Source organism: Somniosus microcephalus, chromosome 14, assembly GCF_052327205.1.
Source record: "Somniosus microcephalus isolate GS21.2 chromosome 14, FLI_Smic_1.0, whole genome shotgun sequence".
NCBI lineage: Eukaryota > Metazoa > Chordata > Chondrichthyes > Squaliformes > Somniosidae > Somniosus > Somniosus microcephalus.
This window is the reverse complement of record NC_141000.1, coordinates 69,832,659-69,850,528: the sequence shown is the minus strand read 5'-3', so window position 1 is coordinate 69,850,528 and position 17,870 is coordinate 69,832,659. Positions and strand designations below refer to the sequence as shown.

Sequence of the window (17,870 nt, the reverse complement as noted above, 5' to 3'; positions counted from 1 at the left end):
CTCAGGACCCGTAACCTGGATCTTAAAAAAACTATAGCAGTCTTACAGATGCCTGCAGGCCAATCACAATTTGATATGCAAATATTACAAATAGAGGGAGCTAATCGCTCATCCACTCATCCAACCAATCAGGACACATTTGTTCACAGTCACACACAAAACTTGTAATTATTAAAACAAGCCAAGTAAGATAAACATATATTGATTAAGAAATTCCTTAATAATTAAGATTCCATCTCTGTTAGTAATTTTAAGAGAGGACCTGTGGGGGAGAAAAAAAGAAAGAAATACAAAAAAAACAATATTATGCTAGCATGTGCTTTTTTGGGCAAAATTCCCAAGCTAAACTTCCCGTGGAAAATTTCCGGAAATTTACCGGAAACTTTCCACCCCTTTGCAACCCTAGTGGAAACATCCTCACCGCATCCACCCGATCAAGCCCCCTCACAATCTTATATGTTTCGATAAGATATTTCATAACTCTCAGCAAAGATATATTCCAGAGAGAAAGAAAGACTCTTAAGAGAAGGATGAACCATCCGTAGCTAACTAAGGAAGTAAAGGATGGTATCAAATTGAAAACAAAAGCATACAATGTTGCGAAGAATAGTGGAAGGTCAGAGGATTGGGAAATTTTTAAAAACCAGCAAAGGACAACTAACAAAATGATAGAGAGAGAAGATAGCTTATGAGAGTAAGCTAGCAAGAAATATAAAAACAGACAGTAAGAACTTCTACATGCATATAAAAAGGAGAGTAGCTAAAGTAAACGTTTGGTCCCCTAGAGGAAGAGTCTGGGGAATTAATAATGGGAAACGGGGAAATGGTGGAGACTTTGAACAAATATTTTATATCGGTCTTCACAGTAGAAGACACTAAAAGCATCCCAATAATAGATAATCAAGGGGTAATTGGGGTGGTGAGGGGGGAACTTAAAACAATCACTATCACTAGAGAGAAAGTACTAGGCAAACTAATGGGACTAAAGGTGGACAAGTCCCCTGGACCTGATGGTCTGCATCCTAGAGTCTTAAAAGAGGTGGTTGCAGAGATAGTGGATGCATTGGTTGTAATCTACCAGAATTCCCTGAATTCTGGAGAGGTCCCAGCGGACTGGAAAACCAGGCAACTATCGACCAGTTAGCCTAATGTCTGTCATTGGGGAAATGCTGGAGTCTATCATTAAGGAAGTGGTAGCAGGACATTTAGAAAATCATAATATAGTCAAGCAGAGTCAGCATGGATTTTATGAAAGGGAAATCATGTTTGACAAATTTGCTGGAGTTCTTTGAGGATGTAACGAACAGGGTGGATAAAGGGGAACCAATAGATGTCGTGCATTTGGATTTCCAGAAGGCATTTGATAAGGTGCCACATAAAAGGTTACTACATGGGGCTGGGGGTAATATATTAGCATGGATAGAGGATTGGCTAACTAACAGAAAACAGGGAGTCGAGATAAATGGGTCATTTTCAGGTTGGCAAACTCTAACTAGTGGGGTGCCGCAGGGATCAGTGCTGGGACCTCAACTATTTACAATCTATAGTAATGACTTGGATGAAGCGACCGAGTGTAATGTAGCCAAATTTGCTGATGATACGAAGATAGGTGGGAAAGCAAATTGTGTGGAGGACGCACAGAATCTCCAAAGGTATATAGATAGGCTAAGTGAGTGGGCAGGAATCTGGCAGATGGAGTATAATGTGGGAAAATGCAAGGTTATCCACTTTGGTAGGAAAAATAAAAAAGCAAATTATTATTTAAATGGGGAGAGATTACAAAATGCTGAGGTACAGAGGGATCTGGGGGTCCTTGTACATGAATCACAAAAAGTTAGCATGCAGGTACAGCAAGTAATTAGGAAGGCAAATGGAGTGTTGGCCTTTATTGCAAAGGGAATGGAGTATAAAAGTAGGGAAGTCCTGTTACAACTGCACAGGGCGTTGGTGAGACCACACCTGGAGTACTGCGTACAGTTTTGGTTTCTTTTTATTTAAGGAATTATATACTTGCATTGGAGGCAGTTCAGAGAAGGTTCACGAGGTTGATTCCGGAGATGAAAGGGTTGTCTTATGAAGAAAGGTTGAGCAGGTTGGGCCTATACCCATTGGCGTTTAGAAGAATGAGAGGGGATTTTATTGAAACATGTAAGAATCGGAAGGGGCTTGACAAGATAGATGCAGAGAGGATGTTTCCCCTTGTGGGGGAATCTAGAACTAATTTTAGAATAAGGGGGCACCCATTTAAAACGGAAATGAGGAATTTCTTCTCTGAGGGTCGTGAATTTGTGGAATTCTCTTCCCCAGAGAGCTGTGGAGGCTGGGTCATTGAATATATTTAAGGTGGAGAAACAGATTTTTGAATGGTAAGGGAGTCAAGGGTTATGGGGAGCAGACAGGGCAGTGGAGTTGAGGCCAAGATCAGATCAGCCATGATCTTATTGAATGGTGGTACAGGCTCGAGGGGCCAAATGACCGACTCCTGCTCCTACGTCTTATGTTCTTATGTGTGTATATATGTGTATATATATACACCTTCATACAGTCTCATGCCTTTCCTCTTGTTCTTGCCACATCTCATGTTTTACCTAATTTAAAGTTTCATTTTACTGTTTAATTAGTTTTACAATCCTGTTTAGTTTCAGAATCCACAAAATGGCTCCTAAGTTGCTAGCTATTTAGATAACCAAAACAAAAACACAAAATGATGGAATCCCTTCATCAGAACTGGAAAAAATGAATGATGTACATAATTTTAAAAAGAACAGAATAAAGGAAAGGTAGAGGAAAAAATGACACACAACCTGTAAAGGAAAACAGGCGATGGTTAAATTTTATAGAATCTACAGTACAGGTACAGGCCATTCAGCCCAACAGGTCTGTGCCAGTGTTTATACTTCACATGAGTTTCCTCCCACTCCAATTACCTCTTAACACCCTGCCCCTATATCCCTCTGTTCCTTTCTCCCTCATATATGCTTCAAGCCTCCCCTTAAATGCATCAATGCTATCTCCTTCAGCCACTCCATGTAGCAGCGAGTTCCACATTCTTACCACTATCTAAGGTATTTCCTCCTAAATTGTTTATTTGATCTTTTGTGGTTATCTCATATTTATGCCCCTTTGTTTTGGATTCATCCACAAAACATCGATCCCACCTGCTGACCCCTCGGAAAATTCCAGCCAGAGAATTAGCATGCAGGTACAGAAGCAATTAGGAAGGCAGATGGTATGTTGGCCTTTATTGCAAGAGGGTTGGAGTACAAGAGTAAGGAGGTCTTGCTACAATTGTACAGGGCTCTGGTGAGACCACACCTGGAGTACTGTGCACAGTTTTGGTCTCTTTACCTGAGGAAGGATAAACTTGACTTAGAGGCGGTGCAACGAAGGTTCACTAGATTAATTCCTGGGATGAGAGGGTTGTCCTATGAGGAGAGATTGAGTAGATTGGGCCAATACTCTCTGGAGTTTAGAAGAATGATGAAACAGTCCATGTCCGCATGCAGCAAGACCTGGATGACATTCAGGCTTGGGCTGATAAATGGCAGGTAACATTCACGCCACACAAGTGCCAGGCAATGACTCTCCCCAACAAACGAGAGTCTAACCACTGCCCCTTGACATACAACAGCATTACAATCTTCCACCATCAACATCCTCTGGGTAACCATTGACCAGAAACTTAACTAGACCAGCCACATAAATACTGTGGCAACAAGAACAGGTCAGAGGCTGGGTATTCTGCGGCGAGTGCCTCACCTCCTGACTCCCCAAACCTTTCCACCATGTACAAGTCAGGAGTATGATGGAATACTCTCCACTTTCCTGGATGAGTGCAACTCCAACAGCACTCAAGAAGTTAGACACCATCCAGGACAAAGCAGCCCGCTTGATTGGCACCCCATCCACCACCTTAAACATTCACTCCCTTCACTACTGGTGCACCATGGCTGCAGTGTGTACAATCTACAAAATGCACTGCAGCAACTCGCCAAAGCTTCTTCGGCAGCACCTCCCAAACCTGCAACCTCTACCACTTAGGGCAAGGGCAGCAGGTGCATGGGAACACCACCACCTGCAAGTTCCCCTTCAAGTCACACACCATCCTAACTTGGAAATATATGGCCATTCCTTCATCGTCGCTGGGTTAAAATCCTGGAACTCCCTCCCTAACAGCACTGTGGGAATACCTTCACCACACGGACTGCAGTGGTTCAAGAAGGCGGCTCACCACCACCTTCTCAAGGGCATTTAGGAATGGGCAATAAATGCTGGCCTTGCCAGCGACGCCCACATCCTAGGAACAAATAAAAATAAAAAGAATGAGGTGACAAGATTCTGAGGGGAATTGACAGGGTAGATGCTGAGAGGTTGTTTCCCCTGGCTGGAGAGTCTAGAACTAGGGGACATAGTCTCAGGATAAGGGGTTGGACATTTAAGACTGAGATGAGGATGAATTTCTTCACTCAGGGTTGTGAATATTTGGAATTTTCTACCACAAATGGCTGTAGATGCTGAATCATTGAGTATATTCAAAGCTGAGATAGATAAGATAGATTTTTGGAATCACGGGATATGGAGATTGGGCGGGGAAGTGGAGTTTAGACTGGAGATCAGCCTTGATCTTATTGAATGGCAGAGCAGGCTTGAAGGGCTGTATGGCCTACTCCTGCTCCTAATTCTTATGTTCTTAAAATGGGAGCTATTGTTAAGGTATAAAGTTATTAAATTCAAAAGTAAGGCCAGAGGGCTGTAAATTGCCTAATAGAATGATGAGATGCTGCTCCTTGAACTTGCAATGAGCTTCATTGGAACAAGATACAAGACCAAAGATGGAGAGGTCAGAGTGGGTGTGGGAAGTGACAAACAACAGGAAGCTCAGGTTCGCACTAATGGAAATGTTGGACAAAGTGATCACCTAATCTGCATTTGGTCTCCCCAAAATAGAGGACAGCAGCAAATACAATATACTAGGTTAGAGCAAGTAAATTGTTGTCTTGTGGAAGGAGTATTTGGGGCTGGTAGAAGAGCGAACTGGGGTGACATGGGAGGAGTAGTTCCCTTGGAAAGCAGGGAGGGGAGAAGACGATATGGTGGGATCATGTTGGATGTGAAAGAAAATGATCTGGAGAATGTGGAGTTGGTGGGTTGAAAAATGAGTACAAGGGGAACCCTATCACATTTTGAGACAGGAGGGAAGGGATGAGTACAGAAAAATGAGAAATGGGACAGACTCAGTCAAGGGTCTTGCCTGCCACAGAGGAGGGGAATTCTTGGCTGAGGAAAAAGGAGGACCTTTCAGAAACTGGTGTGGAAGGATCCATCATCAAAGCAGATGCGCTGGAGTCCCTACAAGAAGCGAGATGGGAAGAAGTATAATCTCTCACCTGGAGTACTGTGAGCAGTTCTGGGCACCACACCTTAGGAAGGATATATTGGCCTTTGGAGGGAGTGCAGCGTAGGTTTACCAGAATGAAACCCAGACTTCAAGGGTTAAGTTACGAGGAGAGATTACACAAATTAGGGTTGTATTCCCTACAATTTAGAAGGTTAAGGGGTGATCTGATCGAAGTTTTCAAGATATTAAGGGAAACAGATAGGGTAGATAGAGAGAAACTATTTCCACTGGTCAGGGATTCTAGGACTAGGGGGCATAGTCTAAAGATTAGAGCCAGACCTTTCAGGAGTGAAATTAGGAAACATTTCTACACACAAAGGGTGGTAGAAGTTTGGAACTCTCTTCCACAAACACCAATTGATGCTAGATCAATTGTTAATTTTAAATCTGAGATTGATAGCTTTTTGTTAACCAAAGGTATTAAGGGATATGGGCCAAAGGTGGGTATATGGAGTTAGGTCGCAGATCAGCCATGATCTTATTGAATGGCGGAACAGGCTCGACGGGCTGAATGGCCTACTCCTGTTCCAATGTTCCTAGGTAGTTGTGGGAATGATTGGACTTGTAATAGATGTCAGTGGAATGCCCATTCCTAGAGGTAGAGATAGGTCCAAGAAGGAAAGGGGAGAGAAAGGAGGAGCCAGAGATGGCCTGCGTAAAGTATTGAATGGGTGGAAATTTGAGGCATAGTTAATGAAATTCTCTAGATCAGGACAAGAGCAGGAAGCAGCACTGGCACAGTCATCAATGTAATGGAAAAAGGCCAGGGATAAGGCTGAAGTAGAACTGGAACAAAGAGTGTTCCTACAAAAAGGCATGCCTAGTTGGAACCCATGTGATTTCCCGTAGCAACACTTATTTTTATCTGGAGAAAGTGAGTGCAGTTAAGAGTTTTCCATGGTGAGAACAAACTCAGGTAGACAGAGGAAGATGTTGGTGGATGGAGAATGGTTGGGCCACAGTTCGAGGAAGAAGTGACGGGCCCACTGGTGAGGGATAGAAGTGTAGATGAATGGTATGTCCATGGTGAAAAGGAGACAGTTGGGGCCGGAAAAACGGAATTCATTAAAGTGGCAGAATGGTTACTAATATATATGGGTGAGGCTGGACGTGGGGGGGTGGAGGGTGGAATAAGAACAAGGAATAGAGCCAGGATTAAAACTAGAGTCTGAACTCTTGGTGTCAGCTTGCATTTTATCTTTTCTTCAGACTGCTGGGCCCTGTTTTGATTTGCAAGTTTCTCCTGTTTCCATTTCAAACCTGCGTTCCACCCCAGTTCTCTTGTGTCTTTTAGATTTATTTTATTATGCTTCCTATCACCTCGTTAATATAATCTCAGCCACTTAACCATCTCCTGCTTTCCTTTTAAGCTCTTTAAAGGTCATCTTACGCGTGCTTCCTCGGTCATATGTTTTCTTTGCTTTATTTTGTTTTTGTGATGAAAGCAGCGGGGAAACTCTGGCTGAGGGATTTCAAAATGCAAATAGTAGCAGGAATACCAAAGGCAGGACCGTGTAGAGAATGCTGTAGATGCAGCCAATGCTTTTTTTCTCTCCTATTCGGACAGATGAATCTATTCTGTATGAAATAGTCCCTGAAACTTGTTTTTCTAAAGACCTTCAGGAGTTGCAATGTATACGTACCCGATCAAAGAAACTTATTTAATGCAAATCTTTTACTAATGAAATTTGCATTAAATGAAGCAGCTGTTTCATTTATGCTCCTCCAATGTAATTTTGAATGATTTTCAGAACTGGAAGTCTGCACTTAAGGGTGTCATTATGCTATAGGGACCAGTACCTGCAGAGTGGGAGTGCCCAACACATGGCCTGTGGCCTTAATCTGGCCAATGAGCTTCTTTCATCTGACTCCTGCTTCTACTCCTATCAAGCGCACAAAGTTGATTTCAACTGCAGTTATTTTCAGTTGAAACTAACTGCAGCTGAAATTGGCTTTGTGTGCATAAGATGGACAAAGTCAGGATGAGTGGTTCAGTTGCAGGCCATAAAGCCTCCCTGGCCTGGAGGAGTAGAAAAGGCTACTCTCTGTTGGATTTAGAACAAGCAGGGAGCAGCCTTTTGTGCAACAATCAGTCCTACAACCCAGGAAGTTTAAAGAGCTGAGGCTGAAGCTTCCCAGCTTAACCACTACTACTTCCCAGTTTTCAAGCTTCAGGGGAGAGGGAGAATTGAGGGGAGAAGGATTGGCGTCATGTTGGGGTAAGAACAGTGGGAAGGGAAGAGGGACTTGAATTTTCTGTGTATAGGGATTTAACATTTTTGTATGGAGGTCTCGCTTTTTTGTGTATGGGTGATTTTGCTTGTTTTGTGTATTGGGTCATGTTTTGTGTGCATGCGGGTCTGCTTTTTACTGCCAGTGGAGTCTTGCTCTTTGTAGGTATGCAGAAGTCTGAATTTCTATTTATGGGCAGTACAGGTTAAAGAGGAGATTAACACAATTGTAAGGAAGGATATTAGCTCTGATGATGTGGAATCTGTATGGGTAGAGCTGAGAAATAACAAGGGGCAGAAAACGTTAGTGGGAGTTGTATACAGACCCCCAAACAGTAATGCGGAGGTTGGGGATAGCAGTAAACGGGAAATTAGAGACGCGTGCAATAAGGGCACAGCAGTTATCATGGGTGACTTTAATCTACATATAGATTGGGCTAACCAAGTTAGTAACAATACTGTGGAGGAGGAATTCCTGGAGTGTATACGGGATGGTTTCCTGGACCAATATGTCGAGGAACCAACTAGAGATCAGGCCATCTTAGACTGGGTATTATGTAATGAGAAAGGAATAATTAGCAATCTTGTTGTGCGAGGCCCCTTGGGGCGGAGCGATCATAATATGATAGAATTCTTCATTAAGATGGAGAGTGAAGTAGTTGACTCAGAGACTAGGGTCCTGAATTTAAATAAAGGAAACTACGATGGTATGAGGCGCGAGTTGGGTAGGATTGATTGGGGAATGTTACTCAAAGGGTTGACAGTGGATAGGCAATGGCAAACATTTAAAGACCGAATGGATGAACTACAGAATTTGTTCATCCCTGTTTGGCATAAAAATAAAACAAAAAAGGTGACTCAACCATGGCTAACAAGGGAAATTAGGGATAGCATAAGATCCAAGGAGAGGACATATAATTTGGCCAGAAAAAGCAGTAAACCTGAGGATTGGGAGCAGTTTAGGATTCAGCAAAGGAGGACAAAGGGATTAATTAAGAGGGGGAAAATAGAGTATGAGAGTAAGCTTTCAGGGAACATAAAAACTGACTGTAAAAGCTTCTATAGATATGTGAAGAGAAAAAGATTGGTGAAGTCAAGCTTAGGTCCCTTGCAGTCAGAATCAGGGGAATTTATAATGGGGAACAAAGAAATGGCTGACCAATTAAATACATACTTTGGTTCTGTCTTCACAAAGGAGGACACAAATAACCTCCCAGAGATGTCGGGGAACATAGGGTCTAATGAGAGGGAGGAACTGAAAGAAATCAGTATTTGTAGGGAAATGGTGTTAGGGAAATTGATGGGATTGAAGGCCGATAAATCCCCAGGGCCTGATAATCTACATCCTAGGGTACTTAAGGAAGTGGCCCTAGAAATAGTAGATGCATTGCTGGTCATCTTCCAAAGTTCTATAGACTCTGGAATAGTTCCCATGGATTGGAGGATAGCTAATGTAACCCCACTATTTAAAAAAAGTGGTAGAGAGAAAACAGGGAATTATAGACCGGTAAGCCTGACATCGGTAGTAGGGAAAATGCTAGAGTCCATTATAAAAGATGTAATAGCGGAGCACTTGGAAAACAGTGACAGGATTGGACAAAGTCAACATGGATTTACAAAAGGTAAATCGTGCTTGACTAATCTACTGGAATTTTTTGAGGATGTAACTGGTAGAATAGATAAGGGAGAACCAGTGGATGTGGTGTATTTGGACTTTCAGAAGGCTTTCGATAAGGTCCCACATAAGAGGTTAGCGTGTAAAGTTAAGGCACATGGGATTGGGGGCAAGGTACTGACTTGGATGGGTGTGTGTGCTGTGAGGAGGATGCCGAGAAACTCCAGTATGATTTGGACAGGTTGGGTGATTGGGCAGATGCATGGCAGATGCAGTATAATGTGGATAAATGCGAGGTTATCCACTTTGGTGGCAAAAACAGGAAGGCAGATTATTATCTGAATGGCAATAGACTGGGAGAAGGGGAAGTGCAAAGAGACCTGGGTGTCCTTGTGCACCAGTCGCTGAAGGTAACCATACAGGTGCAGCAGGCAGTTAAGAAGGCAAATGGTATGTTGGAATTCGTAGCGAGAGGGTTCGAGTACAGGAACAAGGATGTCTTGCTGCAGTTGTACAGGGCCTTGGTGAGACCACACCTTGAGTATTGTGTGCAGTTTTGGTCGCCTTATCTGAGGAAGGATGTTCTTGCCATGGAGGGAGTGCAGCGAAGATTCACCAGACTGATACCTGGGATGGCAGGAATGACGTATGAGGAGAGATTGGGTCGATTGGGCTTATACTCGCTGGAGTTGAGAAGAATGAGAGGGGATCTCATTGAAACTTATTAAATTCTAACAGGACTAGATAGACTAGATGCAGGAAGGATGTTCCCGATGGCGGGGGAGTCCAGAACCGGGGGTCACAGTCTAAGGATAAGGGGTAAGCCATTTAGGACAGAGATGAGGAGGAATTTATTCACCCACAGAATGGTGAACCTGTGGAATTCTCCACCACAGAAGGCAGTTGAGGCCAATTCATTAAATATATTCAAGAAGGAGTTAGATATATTTCTTAAGGCTAAAGGGATCAAGGGATATGGGGAGAAGGCATGGACAGGGTACTGAGTTTGGATGATCAGCCATGATCTCATTAAATGGCGGAGCAGGCTCGAGGGGCCGAATGGCCTACTCCTGCTCCTATCTTCTATATGTTTACTGCTCTTTTGTGTACTGGAGTCTGGCTTTTTATCAGGGTGGTTGCAATTTTTGTGCATTGGTGGTGCCACTTCTGTGTATATGAGAAGTCTTGATTCTTTTTTGTGTATGCGTTATTGGAATCTTTGTGTATGGAGTTTTGAACTTTAGTGTATCATTTCTGTGTAATCATGAGGCCCGCTCACTGGTTTTGACTTGAGTTTCTGGCCGCTAACTCCAAAAGGTTCAACACCTGTGCTGTATAGGGTGATGGGCAGCCAGCAGACCACAGAATTACTTTCTGTCTAGTGACATTGAACACCTGTGGATGCAGGCAAGTACGCAAGTGCAGAGGTGTTGATGCTCTGCCGATTTATTTTGATGTTAGCAGAGACAACAGGCGCATGGATTTTCTCCTAACATGAAAGGCATTTAAAATTAGATTTGAAGAAATTCTTAGACTGTTCTTTGCTTAACTATAGCTTTGGGTGGAGTTATACCAAAATGATGATGTACCCACGTGGGGTGAAATTACCTTCTGGAGGGTTCTTGCAATGCTTGGCTTCAGTGCACACAGGACTCATAACCAGCAGACTCTCAACTAATACTGCTACTTTTTATTAACACAGAAATGATATTGGCATGACACAAAGTCCTAGGCACTATGGTATCTAAAAACTGTAGTCAGAATCATCTCTGGATCTTAATCTAGCCCAGATTGATGGAATGAAAATCTGCTGTAATGGTCATAATGAAATGAGTTTGGTTAGCCTGCAATCAATTTCTAGCAAGTGTAAATTCACAAAATTAAACTGTCCATAATTTGGCAAAAATTGGCACTAAATTGACTCCAGAATCGATTTGGGGGAAATGGAAATGTATACTAGAGGGTCATTTTCTGAGGACGGGGTCAAAGCATATTTTTGAGTCGAGTATAAGGAACTGATTTTGCGTTTGACGTGTGCTATACAACCTTGATGCTGATGGTGGGTAAAAGAAATGTAGAAACCATTCCACCAACAGCACTGATGATCTCTTCCACAGAACCAGAAATATTTGCGGCATAGAAGGAGGCCACTCAACCCATTGTGTCTGAGCAATTCTTAACTAATCCCACTGATCTGCTTTTACCCATAGTCTAGTATCTTCCTCTACTTCAAATATTTGTCCAATTTTCCACTAAAAGGTGCAGTGGTCTGTGCCTCAACCACTTCCTGTAGTAATGTCTCTCACACTCCAGCAACCTGCTGTGCAAATGACTTTCTTTTAACCTTTCTCCTCGCTGTCTTAGTGACTATTTTAAATTGAAGACCTCTGATTCTCCAAATAGAGGAAATAGTCATTCCCTATTCACTCTTATCAAAACCTTTCATCATTTAAATCTCCTCTTAGCCTTCTTGCCCCAATGGAAATAGTGCTAGTATCAACTTGCTGAATCATCTTTGCACACTCTCTATGGCTTTAAGGTTCTGTCTGTAATGGGGTGCTAAAAACTGCGCACAAAGATCTTGTCCTTTGAGCTGGAAACAAACCAATGACCTAAAGATGCTTTGATGCAATCAACTGTAAAACCTAATGGAATATTAACAATATCTTGAAAAACCTTTGGTTTACTTCTGGCATTCAGTACCAATATAATGATTATGGCATCTCTGTTAAATTTTGGGATCCTTACATGATCTGAGAAGTATGTGTTTCAGAAGGTTATAATGTTAGACCAGGGTTAACTGTCAGGGTTTTAAAGAGAAATAATACATTTATTAAATCTTATAGTTTGTTGAGTAGCAAACATTCCAGTGTCCTGGGTGATACTGTTTTCTTAAGAAATATGCACATGAAAGAACCACATGGCTGGTAATCATTTAACACTGTACAATGTCTCTAATTAAATCTTTTGTTAGGAAACCAGTTACTTGGAGCTGTTGGTTCCTTTCATGCATAAGGATAGATCAATCTAAAATCTTCAGTGCATTATGATTCAGAATTATAGCTATAAAATTAGTAATCTTTGAAGGTTGATGAATAAATTATAGTGTACTATTGGCAGGTACACTTTTCAGTGTTAGATTAGAAGCTGTGGGGATTCATTATTCAGTTGGGAACTATCAAGGATTCATTTTCACCAAGGATTCATTTTCAGTTGCTGCTGTAAACAAAACAAGTTTTAATCTGTATTGAATGGGGAAGTGCATGTCACTTCCTTAAATTAACATGGAGGATAATATTAAAAATATAACAATTGCAAAGTGACAAGCAATTAACTTAAGTACCAGAAATTCAGAGTGCTGCTTGGTAATTTTTCACCCTGATAAATTCCATTGTAGTTTGGTTATTTTCCTACCGGCAGGACAGACCCACCAGGGGTAGCGGCACAGTGGTATACAGTCGGGAAGGAGTAGTCCTGGGAGTCCTCAACATTGACTCCATGGAGCCTCATGGCTTCAGGTCAAGCATGGGCAAGGAAACCTCCTGCTGATTACCACTGAGGGTAGCAAGGGCACAGAATGTACTCTGGGTGGGGGACTTCAATGTCCATCACCAAGAGTGGCTCGGTAGCACCACTGCTGACCGAGCTGGCCGAGTCCTGAAGGACATAGCTGCCAGACTGTGCCTGCAGCAGGTGGTGAGAGAACCAACACGAGGGAAAAACCTACTTGATCTCATCCTCACCAATCTACCTGTCGCAGATGCATCTGTCCATGACCGCATTGATAGCAGTGACCACTGCACAGTCCTTGTGGAGTCGAAGTCCCGTCTTCACACTGAGGACACACTCCATCGTAATGTGTGGCACTACCACCGTGCTAAATGGGATAGATTCAGAACAGATCTAGCAGCTCAAAACTGGGCATCCATGAGGCACTGTGGGCCATCAGCAGCAGCAGAATTGTACTTCACCACAATCTGTAACCTCATGGTCCGGCATATCCCTCACTCTACCATTACCATCAAGCCAGGGGACCAACCCTGATTCAATGAGAGTCCAGAAGAGCATGCCAGGAGCAGCACCAGGCATACCTAAAAATGAGGTGCCAACCTGGGAAAGCTGCAACACAGGACTACATGCATGGTAAACAGCAAAAGCAGCATGCTATAGACAGAGCTAAGCAATCCCACAATCAACAGATCAGATCAAAGCTCTGCAGTCTTGCCACATTCAGTCATGAATGGTGGTGGACCATTAAACAACTAATGGGAGGAGGAGGCTCCATGAATATCCCCATCCTAAAAGATGGCGGAGCCCAGCACGTGAGTGCAAAAGACAAAGCTGAAGAGTTTGCAACCATCTTCAGCCAGAAGTGCCAAGTGAATGATCCATATCGGACTCCTCCTGAGGTCCCCACCACCACAGAAGCCAGTCTTCAGCCAATCCGATTCACTCCACGTGATATCAAGAAACAGCTGAGCGCACTGGATACAGCAAAGGCTATGGGCCCCGACAACATCCTGGCTGTCGTGATGAAGACTTGTGCTCCAGAACTAGCTGTGTCTCTAGTCAAGCTGTTCCAGTACAACTACAACACTGGCATCTACCTGACAATGTGGAAAACTGCCCAGGTATGTCCTGTCCACAAAAAGCAGGACAACTCCAATCTGGCCAATTACCGCCCCATCAGTCTACTCTCAATCATCAACAAAGTGATGGAAGGTGTCGTTGACAGTGCTTTCAAGCGGCACTTACCAATAACCTACCTGCTCACCGATGCTCAGTTTGGGTTCCGCCAGGACCACTCGGTCCCAGACCTCATTACAGCCTTGGTCCAAACATGGACAAAAGAGCTGAATTCCAATGATGAGGTGAGAGGACTGCCCATTTGACCGAGTGTGGCATCAAGGAGCCCTAGTAAAATTGAAGTCAATGGGAATCCGGGGAAAACTCTCCACTGGCTAGAGTCATACCTAGCACAAAGGAAGATGGTTGTGGTTGTTGGTCAGTCAACTCAGCCCCAGGATATCGCTGCTGGAGTTCTTCAGGGCAGTGTCCTAGGCCCAACCATCTTCAGCTGCTTCATCAATGACCTTCCCTCCAACATAAGGCCAGAAGTGGGGATGTTCGCTGATGATTGCACAGTGTTCTGTTCCATTTGCAACTCCTCAAATAATGAAGCAGTCCATGCCCACATGCAACAAGACCTGGACAACATTCAGGCTTGGGCTGATAAGTGGCAAGTAACATTCCTGCCACACAAGTGCTAGGCAATGCCAATCTCCAACAAGCACGAGTCTAACCACCGCCCCTTGACATTCAATGGCATTACCATCGCCGAATCCCCCACCATCAACAGCCTGGGGTCACCATTGACCAGAAACTTAACTGGGCCAGCCACATAAATACTGTGGCAACAGCAGCAGGTCAGAGGGTGGGTATTCTGCGGCGAGTGTCTCACTTCCTGACAACCATAGCCTTTCCATCGCCTACAAGGCACAAGTCAGGAGTGTGATGGAATACTCTCCACTTGCCTGGATGAGTGCAGCTCCAACAACACTCAAGAAGCTCGACACCATCCAGGTCAAAGTAACCCGCTTGATCGGCACCCCATCCACCACCTTAAACATTCACTCCCTCCACCACCGGTGTACCGTGGCTGCAATGTGTACCATCTACAAGATGCACTGCAGCAAGTCTCCAAGACTTCTTCGGCAGCACCTCCCAAACCCACGACCACCTAGAAGGTCAAGGGCAGCAGACACATGGGAACACCATCACCTGCAAGTTCCCCGCCAAGTTACACACAATCCTGACTTGGAAATATATCGCCGTTCCTTCATCGTTGCTTGGTCAAAATCATGGAACTCCCTCCCTGACAGCACTATGGGAGTACCTTCACCACACGGACTGCAACGGTTCATGAAAGCGGCTCACCACCACCTTCTCAAGGGCAATTAGCAATGGACAATAAATGCTGGCCTTGCCAGAGACGCCCACATCCCAGGAACGAATAAAAAAAAAATCCATTTCAGTCATGGAAAATTCTTAAATGATGTCCTTAGTTGTCACAATGTGCAGCATTGGGTTAATAAAAGAAACTAAAGTTTTTGCCGTATTGATGTTACAAGAACATTCCTTCAGGAGAGGCACTGGTCTACATCCCAACAGAGAGGGGAATAAATCAGAGGCTGAATATTGATCAGTTTATAGGACTATATTGGTCAAGAAGTGGAAAAAAGTTTTATCTCCCTGTCTTCTCAGCCAGCGGAGAGTGTGAGGGTTGTGGGGTGGCGGAAGAAACAAAAAGAGTGAAAGAAGTCAATTAGCCCCATGGTATAATACTGTCTGATCTATTGGGGCAGATTTTGCAGTCGGTGGCGTACCTACGGACTTGTGGTCCATTTCAAAGGCGGTATGATGGCCGTCATACCCACTGCAAATTCTGGCCCAGTATAGTCTGTGGTTATGATTTTGGTCCAGGCATTAATCAAAAATTTTAGGAGCAATAATTCATTTAACCGTTTCTGATTATCATCTCCTATTTCAATTCATTTAGTTCCGTAAACTGTACACGGCATTGACTATGGAACAGTCCAAATACAGTGGCCATTGAAAACGTCCCCTTCGCATCATCCACAATGTGGAGCTGGCAAGCTGCAGATGTAAACTGAAGAAATTATTAAAAATAATGCATGCTATGGTAAAAGTCCGGAACAACCTTTTTATTCCGACCTAATGGTTCCACACTAGGCTACAGATTTTAAGAGGAGCTGCAGTGGCCACATGCAAGAGGAATCCCTCAAAGCAGCAGTTTGAATGCTATTCCAGTACTACAGCTTACCCAGTGCAGATTCCAGATTGATAACAGCAATGATGTTTTTTTGAATATTTTGCTCACTGCCAGCCTTGAAGCAATGAACATATTACCTCAGCAAACTGATACTGCTGCATCTTTTCATTTGAATTAAGTTGATTTTGAATATGTTGTGGTAAAATGCAACGAGGTTCAGTATTAACAGATTTTTTAATGTTTTAGCGTTATATTAAAAGGCCCCCCTCCTCGCTCAGAATTTCCTGAGGGTCAACATAAAATTCAGTACACTGTTCTTGACAGGGCTGGAAACAAGGCTTCATGCAAGTTTACAATTAAAGTGCAGGGTAAGTCTTTTTGATAATTCTACATTGTATAATAATTGAGGGTTACTGTGTCACAAATAAAATATAGCACAAACATTATGCTTTATTTTCTATTTTTGTTCTTTCATAACCTTAGCTGCCTCTTTTGAGATGATAATTGCTTTATCATCTTGAAAGGAATCAATTTAGGCATTTGTAACATGTCTTTACACTGAACCATTGTCGCCCGTGCCTTCAGCTGCCAAGGCCCTAAGCTCTGGAATTACTTCCCTAAACCTCTCTGCCTCTCTACCTCTCTCTCCTCATTTAAGACGCACTTTAAAACCTACCTCTTTGACGAAGCTTTTGGTCACCTTTCCTAATATCTCGTGACTCGTGTCAAATTTTTCTGATTACACTCCTGTGAAACGCCTTGGGATGTTTTTCTACGTTAAATGCAAGTTGTTGTAATTTACAAAGAACATTTTGTGTTTTTTTTTTACCAATCTAGGGTGTTTTTCATTTAGGTAACCAAAGAGAAAAGCTGAGGCCCATATAGGAAAAAAATGAATCTCAAAAATGGATGTGCAACATTAGACAAAATTAAATTTTTCAGCCATTTTCTAACCTTCCCTTACCTGTGTCTCCCTATGCTTTCCACGAACTGTGGGAAAGTCCGGCAGATGAATGGTTCCTGGGTTTCTGCCAATATCAATCTGAATGGAGATGCAGGAGAGTTAACCCAGAGTAATTCTCCCTCGCTGCTATGCAGAAATGCCTAGCTTTTCTGTGAGACTCTTGCTGCGATCGGTAAGTCACTGTTCGGATGATCTGGACACAGAAGTCAGCTCCTGTCGATCTGCAGTGTGTTATTTTGTTGGTTTGGCATGCTGTGCCAAACAATCTAATTTTTAAGAAAAATTGTTTTCTTATTTGAATAGTCTGTTATGATTTAAATTGAGATCTTAAAGCTTAAATTCAATTTCTGAAAGAACAATAATGACCTGTCATATCTTAAGATTCACTAAGTAGAAATCAATACTTGGGGCTCCAGTTATTATTTTCATTTTTCCCTTTTTTTTTTAAAGTCTCCACCTTTTTGTTGTCTTAGGTCTCCCATCGTTCCTGGCCGAGTAAATGGGGAGGTGCACGCTGCTAAACCTCTGCCAATGCTTCTGTGTAACTGACTTGTGCGAGTGTGCCCCAAAGCGATCTACCTTGTAGTTCTTCCCACCCACCCCCACCCTCGTGGAGAGGTACACACTCACCATTCAGCACTTCCTGCTCAGCTGAGACTAGACCTGTGCCATGCAGAGAGCACAATGGTCTTTTACAGTTAAATGTAGGAACATTATATAATGACTGTATGCAAAAGATATTTCTTTTATATTTAAATCAAACATGAATTGTTTGCACTACAAAGCTTATTTATCCTCAACTGATTGTATCAACTACAAAACAGGTATAAAGAACCCCCACCCCCACCCCCCAATATTGAGGTGAGTTA

The 17,870-nt window shown here is 43.0% G+C and overlaps 1 protein-coding gene across 1 annotated transcript in view; it reads left to right on the top strand.

Annotated features, from left to right (window-relative positions):
* Window positions 1–17,870, top strand: part of srpx (sushi-repeat containing protein X-linked) — a 122,879-nt gene that overhangs the window by 85,151 nt on the left and 19,858 nt on the right. Inside the window, exon 7 of the mRNA XM_086006625.1 lies at window positions 16,284–16,405. Coding sequence (XP_085862751.1) covers window positions 16,284–16,405 — 122 coding nt within the window. The remainder of the gene's footprint in view (window positions 1–16,283; window positions 16,406–17,870) is intronic.